The sequence below is a fragment of the Microtus pennsylvanicus genome, chromosome 8 (genome assembly GCF_037038515.1).
Source record: "Microtus pennsylvanicus isolate mMicPen1 chromosome 8, mMicPen1.hap1, whole genome shotgun sequence".
NCBI lineage: Eukaryota > Metazoa > Chordata > Mammalia > Rodentia > Cricetidae > Microtus > Microtus pennsylvanicus.
This window is the reverse complement of record NC_134586.1, coordinates 50,967,229-50,974,573: the sequence shown is the minus strand read 5'-3', so window position 1 is coordinate 50,974,573 and position 7,345 is coordinate 50,967,229. Positions and strand designations below refer to the sequence as shown.

General features: G+C 44.0%; 1 protein-coding gene across 1 annotated transcript in view; it reads right to left on the bottom strand.

The window, feature by feature from the left end:
• Positions 1-5,416: 5,416 nt before the first annotated feature.
• Suclg2 (succinate-CoA ligase GDP-forming subunit beta) overlaps positions 5,417-7,345 on the bottom strand; it is a 271,761-nt gene continuing 269,832 nt past the window's right edge. Inside the window, exon 11 of the mRNA XM_075983395.1 lies at positions 5,417-6,455. Within this exon, the coding sequence (XP_075839510.1) occupies positions 6,340-6,455 (116 nt within the window). The 3' untranslated portion in view covers positions 5,417-6,339. The remainder of the gene's footprint in view (positions 6,456-7,345) is intronic.

Here is a 7,345-nt window from a genome sequence, read left to right as displayed (position 1 = left end):
CTTAGAAGAGTGCTGTGGTGGGGGCCAGAGAGATGGCTCAGTCGTTAAGAGCACTGGCTGTTCTTCCTGAGGATCTGGGTTCAATTCTTAGCACTCACGTGGCAACTCACAGCTGTCTGTAACTCCAGTTCCAGGGGATCTGACACCTTCATACAGACAAATACCTGCAGTCAAAACACCAATGCACATTAACGTAAGAGTAAATAAATCATTAAAAAAATAGAGTGCCATAGCTATGGTGTCTTTTCTCAGCAATAGGAACCATAACTATCACACACACACACACACACACACACACACGTATATAAATCTATCTAACCACTTACATATATATGTCACAATAACGAAACCATAATTTTGATTTCCAGAGGAAGCAAGAAGGGGCATAGGAGGGAATGTTGGGAGGAAAGGAAAGGGAATAATTATGTAATTATATTTTAATTAAAAAATTATAGAGTTGTATGTGAATTGGTGAATTGGTGAATTGCTATGTGGGTGCTTCACTTTATGTCCCTTCTTCCCCTTCCACAGAGCATGGACACCATGCTGTTTCTTTGTTCTCATGCGTGATGAGCAGTGCTCTACCTTCTTTGTCCTGACATGTGTGTACAACATTTTGATTCTATAGCTGAGAGCTGTCTACCTTTCTGATAGTGAGGACCTACAGGTTCCACCTCCCTTCTTTGGCTGTAGGCTACGAATGGGGATTTTATTCTTCTCCTCATGACTTTCTGCCTTCTGTCTTGGGTGGCCATGGGCGTTTTGATATTTGAGAAAGGCCCTTGAAGTTATTTCTTTAGATATCACTGCCTTTTTGCAGGTCTGGGATGGGTCATCCACACTGTGGTTCATACAATCTGCCCAATTGTATTGGCTGATCTTGCAGCCTTCAAATTTTGTTTCCCCGTGTGAAATACATGACAGGTGACACATTTGAATCTTCATGACCACAAATGTTACAGGCATAGGGTCCTTATAGGTTTATACAGTGCTGTATTTCACAGAAGATCCAGTCCTGAGTATCCACACATTCATCTGTTCCTGACCATGTTACTGAACATCTCTAAAATACACTTTTCTGGGGACTGGCCAGATGGCCCAGTGGTTAAAAGCATTGTCTGTCCTTCCAGAGGACCTAGGTTTGCTTCCCAGCACTCAAGTGGTGGCTGACAACCATCTGTTGCTCTGGTTACAAGGGATATGATGCTCTCTTCTGGCCTTCACAGGCAACAGGCGTGCATGTGTGCATAGATATACATTTAGGCAAAACACTAGTTAAAATAAAATTAAAAAAATAAAAATAAAAAAATGAATCCATACCTGTAAAAATGATGGATTCAAAGAGTACTTAAGAGGATTAATTAAGGTAACACAGTAAGGGGCCTGGCATGCAGTAGTACTTGATCAATGTGGGCTCCTCTGAAATAAATGCAATGCATCTTAATAACTATGAGATTTAAACGAGTTGTGACCTACAATATACAGCCATCAGCCACATGTGGCGATTAATTACCATATTTAATGATTTAGTCCTCTGAAATATGAATGAAGCCTGGAGCATCCTTACATGAGGGTGTGGACACCCCCCCCCCATACACTCTGATGCACACTTACGGAAGTCATAAGACATAGGCGTTAGTCCTCTGTCTTGCTGGAGACAGGGTCTCTTCTCCACTTGGTAAGCTAGGCGTGGTGGCCTGAAAGCTGATGGGGCTCTTCCTGTCCCTCATATTTCCTATAGACACACGGGAACTACAGACACGTAGGCCACTGCTCTTCTGTGTGTCCTCGGGGTCCAAGCCCAGTCATCAGGCTTGTGTGGCAAGTGCTTTAACCACTGAGATAGCTTCACAGCCCTAACCTCAGTTCCTTGTCATCATCAGTCACATGGTTAATGGCTAGGTCGGGGACAGTACCAGGACTTGCCTTTGCCACCATCACAGAGCATCCTGTTAGACATCAGAAATGCTGGATAGAGACAAACAACCCCAAACTATTGGCCTAACATTGTGCAACGCTAACAGGGCAGTCTGATTGCATTTTGTCACAATGCTGGGGTGGGGGTGGGGGTCACAGCACCAAGCCATTTGCCCCTTGCTTTATTGTTCTACGAGTCCCATGATTCGGCCCTGAAAACAGTTACTAAGAATGGCTTCAAGCATGACTTGATGGATGCAACCTGTCTTAGTTAGGGTTTCTATTGCCGTGAAAGGACGCCAGGACCACGGCAACTCTTACAAAGGAAAACATTTAATCATGGCTGGCATACAGTTCAGAGGTTTAGTCTATTATTGTCATCATGGGAAGCAAGGCAGCATGAAGGCAGACATGGCACTGGAGAGGTAGATGAATGAGAGCTCTAGATCTTGATCAGCAGGCAACAGGAAGTGAACTGTCCCCTCTACAGGGCATAGCTTGAGCATATGAGACCTCAAAGCCCACCCCCATAGTGACACACTTCCTCTGATAAGGCCACATCCACCTCAACAAGGCCAAACTTCCTAATAGTGCCACTCCCCATATGTCAAGCATTCAAACGTGAGTCTATGAGGTCATACGTGTGCAAACCACCACATACTTCCTGGGTAGTTTAGTACAAGTACCTGGTGGTGATATTTTGTTTGTGATCTAACAAATAAAGCTTGCCTGGAGATCAGAGTGTGGAGCTAAGCCACTAGTTAGCCACAGAGGTCAGGTAGTGGTGGCACACACTTTTAATCCCAGAACCTGGGAGGCAGAGGCAAATGGACCTCTGTGAGTTCAAGGCCACCCTGGGCTACATGAGACTCATCAGTCTAAAAAAGATACAGATCCATGCAGTGATGACTCACACCTTTAATCCCAGCACAAGGACGGTGGAAACACAAAGGGATATGGCTGGGTGGAGAGAGGAATATAAGGTGGGAGGAGACAGGAGCTCAAGGCATTTGGTCTGAGGACTTGTAGAGACAGGATACCCCATTCAGTCTGAGGATTTCATAGAAGTAAGAACTAGTGGCTGGCTGCTCTGCTTCTCTGATCTTTTAGCTTTCACCCCCTAATATCTGACTCTGGGTTTTTGTTATTAAGACCAACTAGAACTCATACTACATCACCTACGATCTGATGCGGTTCCAACACACCTGTAAGAATGAACTCAGAACTACAATGTGCAGATAGATCTTAATTACGATGAAAAGACTAACACAACTGGATGGGTTTCCATCAGCAAGGGTGGCCTTTTGTAGACTAGTTAGTTCTCACAGGGTCAAAAACAGGAAAACTTACTCTCTACCTTTTCATTTCTATCTGCCTTTTCCAGTTTGTAAACAGTAATATCACACTTAAAAAAATCCAGAGCAGAAGTTGTCGTCCCTTTTCTGTGATGGACCAGAGATGAATATTTTAGGGTCATGAGGTTTCTATGACAACTATGTGTGCTACTGAAACACAAACATTGCCACAAGACACACAGAAACTTAATTTACTCTAACAGGTCCTGTGACCTTAGCTTGCAAACTTCAGGTCCCACATTCTATGTAATAACCCAGCCTGCCCCACCCCTCCAATATTTATCTTTTGTTACTCTCATACATCTTCTCACCTATTGTATTTTTGAATATATTGGATCCTGCCAAGGACCTCATTAGATTTATAAATGTTTAACTTAGAAATGTCAAAAATAATTTTTATTCTCATTTTTATTAAAGTTTCCAATTTAAAAACAAACATAATTCTGCACAATGATTTTCTTTTCCTCGGGGAGCGAGTACGGTAAAGACACAGGCACACATGATGCAAGGACTCATTAAACGCAATTCCCAGGTCTAGTTAGGTCACTGGAACAATTACCCTGCTATTTTCCTAATTTATGAATGGAGACACAACTCTAGTGGAAAAGCTCTATTTCAAGTGCAGTGGTCTAAGCAAGTCAAAAAAGAAATGGATGTTCATCAGAGGGAGGTCAGAGATGAATCTCTAAATGCGATACTTGTTCTAGGGGACTGTGGCGGTCAACAGTATAACACGCCAGTCAAATCCCTGAACAGAAAGGCATTCAGGCATCATGCTTAGACTGTGACTTCCTTTCATGAACATTTTACACTTAAAAAAAATACTGAAAGGGGGAGCTGGGAAGGCAGCTCAGTGTGTAAGAGTATTGTGCAAGCACAAGGGCCTGAGTTACAATCCCCTGCATCAACACACAATGCAGGGCCAGGTATATGCACCTGTAACCTCACTCTGTAAGAGACAGCAGGATCACTTGTACTTGCTGGTTGTCAGCCTAGCTCCAGGCTTAGTGGGAGACTCTGCCTCAAGTAAATTAAGGCAGAGAGTGACAGCTGGATATACAGCATCCTCGTCTGGCCTCTGCGCGCGCACACACACATGTTCATACACTGTACACACACACACACACACACACACACACACACACACACAATTGACAAGATTGAAAGGTAACTCTTTTGACATTTTTATACAATACAGGCTGCTAGGAGATTGAAAACAAAGGACACACTGGAAGAGGGCACACGGGGACTTAGGAGCCAAGAGCACAGCTGTAGCAGGTTCTCCATGAGTCTTGCAGAGTCTGCTCCACACATACTAACAGGATACAGGCATGTACAGCATCAACCAGAGACACATGGCATTATGGATACTGGTGTGGCAGCAGGGATCTGAGCAACTCAAATACACACAATTAGCACTTCCAAGTGGGGAAAAAAAGCTTAACAGCTCATTTGAAGAGAAAAACTATTTGTCTATTATTAACCCTTCTATAGAATAACCATATATATGGTTTCATTCCTTCTCATCTCTAAACTGATTAGAAATGTTAATATATAAGACAGACACAGGCCTTTTCCAAAGAACAAAACTCTTACTACCGATTGTTAGTTAGTTGGCAAAATTCATGTTTACTTCTTGTTTCACTGTGTAAACTAGTTATTAAGGTATCAGAAACCAAGAGACTTAGTTGGTGCAGTGATCGAGAAAAGACAGACCGCTCCATCTAGTCGATGGTTTAGTCTCCATGACACACACAGATACAGAGAGACTTTTTACCCATTGCGAGATGTGTGAGAACCATGTAAAATGAAGGACAAAATAGTGTGGCCAGGTATGCACTGGAGTATGGGTGGGAAAGGTGGCCCCTGGAGTACACCACAGTGTTTTCACTGGACCAGGTCACCTTGTCCCACAACAGAGACGTATTTTCTGGGCTTGTGTCTAGTGTGCAAACTTTAACCCTTCACTGAGCCATCTGCCACAGAAATGGCCACGTGACAAGGCACAGTGGAGCTGGAACAATCCGGGTGAACTGTGGTCTCCTAGATGGAGTAGGGACTCAGGCACAAAGGCTAGTGCCTTCACAAGGAAGGAATGGCGAGGCCATGAAAAACTGACAGAATCAAGAAATGCGCAGCTAACATAGCACTTAAAAACCATTTTATTTAAAATGTGTATCAGTACAAACTTATCAAAATTAAACAAAAGATCAAATTAGGAAAATTCCTGTCACAAAAAAAGGACATCATTAGAAAGGCCACGTTCTCTCCAATGACATTTCCCCATCTATGACAAGCTGCTAAGTGTGAAGTGCAGGGTTCGAGAGGGAAAAACCTCACCCCCAACACAGCTTGATCTTCAGTATTTGTCTCTTAATGAAATGGCTTAATTAGACAGTTTCATAAAAATCAGCATTTACCAACTCTGACATGAAACAGAACCTTTCCTTTAAACTTGTAACTAAGGCTTTGGGCTGCAGTTTGGTGTGAGGCAGGCAGGACATTCAACACTAAGGCACAGGGTAAAATGTGTGCAGTGTACAAGTATCAGTACGGGGCTCCCAGTGTGTACCACACTTTAGGACGTTCCTGGGCTTGCTAGGTGTGTTACAACTATGAGCCTGTGGAAACTGCTGTTCACAGATGCTCAGACGGCCTAGCTGCATCCTTCTGGAAGTCCCTATGTTAAATAGAATCCTGTCTGAACTTGTGAGTCCTGCAATTTTCTATTATAGAAGATTAAAGGTTCACAAAGTTCTTGTGGATGGACCTAGACCAGGCTTCCAATACTGTACCTATGCACATTATTTGGCCACACTGACTGTGGCAGAGCTGGTAGACCCTGCTACTGAGGGCAAGAGAAGGTGTGAAACTGTGCGATGTGATTTGTTTTACAAGGACTACAGGGTAAAATCAGCGTTAGGCACTCTGGATAGCGCATTTGAGAAAGTTCAGACTTAAGAGTTTTCAGATAATGATTCTTGTGTGTGACCCCTTCCCAGTGACAACAATTGCTTTCACAGTGATGAGGGAAGTGCTCTTCTTCACAGGAACTCAGGGGAAGCCATCACTTCTTTGCCACACTGGCAACAGCTTTCTTGGCTGCATCCTCCAGGTCCACGGCTGACGTAATGGGGAGTCCACTGTTTTTGAGGATGTTCTGAGCCTCCTGGACATTAGTTCCTAGCAGGGGAAAAAAAATAAAAATTGCTAAATTCAACTGCAAGTAGCACACCTGGTCACATTGGACAACTGAAATCCCTGGATACCTGGTTTCCCTTGATGCCAACAATTTAATTACAATGCACGTGGCTCTTTACTGTCAAGCTCTGGCTTTTCAGAGATACCCAGGTGACACCTGCCACTTCCCCCCTCCTGTTTCTCACTTCCACGAGCTTGCATTAGCTGACACTGCCTGTATTTTTCTGGCACCCCAACCATTAGAAATGAGCATTCCTGAAGATCATGGACACACAAGACGTTTCTCAGTAAGGAAGGAAGCTTGGACTGGAGCTGTCTCTTCCCCGAGTCTGGGAGAATGGATCTGAAAGTGACTTAAGCATCTCACGAAACTGCTTTTGCATTCTTGTCCAGCTGCCAAGCGGCCTTCCCCTGCAACAAAGGCTCTGAAATACAGGCCATGGAGAACATGCCTTTCTGTGTGGGCACAGGTAGGAGCAGGCATTGGTCAGCATGTCTCACACAGTGACAACAGTCAGGAGAGTGGGCAGTGAACACTGGGCCCCGTACCTCCTGTCACGGGCCCCTTGATGGGCAATGACCAGGGGAAAGGATTAAAGCCCTCACCTCTGCCATGCATTTAGAGAATGGTGTTTAGTTAATCTCTTAACTTCCTTGAGTTTCAATTATTTAAAAAAAATGTTTTATTTTGTGAGTGCTTTGCCTGCATGCATGTCTGTTCCCCATGTACATGCCTGGTGCCTACAAGGCCAGAAGAAGGCATCGGATCTCCTGGAACTGGAATTACAGATGGTTTTGAGCCACCTCATGAATTCTGGGAACCAAACCCAAGTCTTCTGGAAAAGCAGCAAGTGCTCTTAACAATGAGCCAT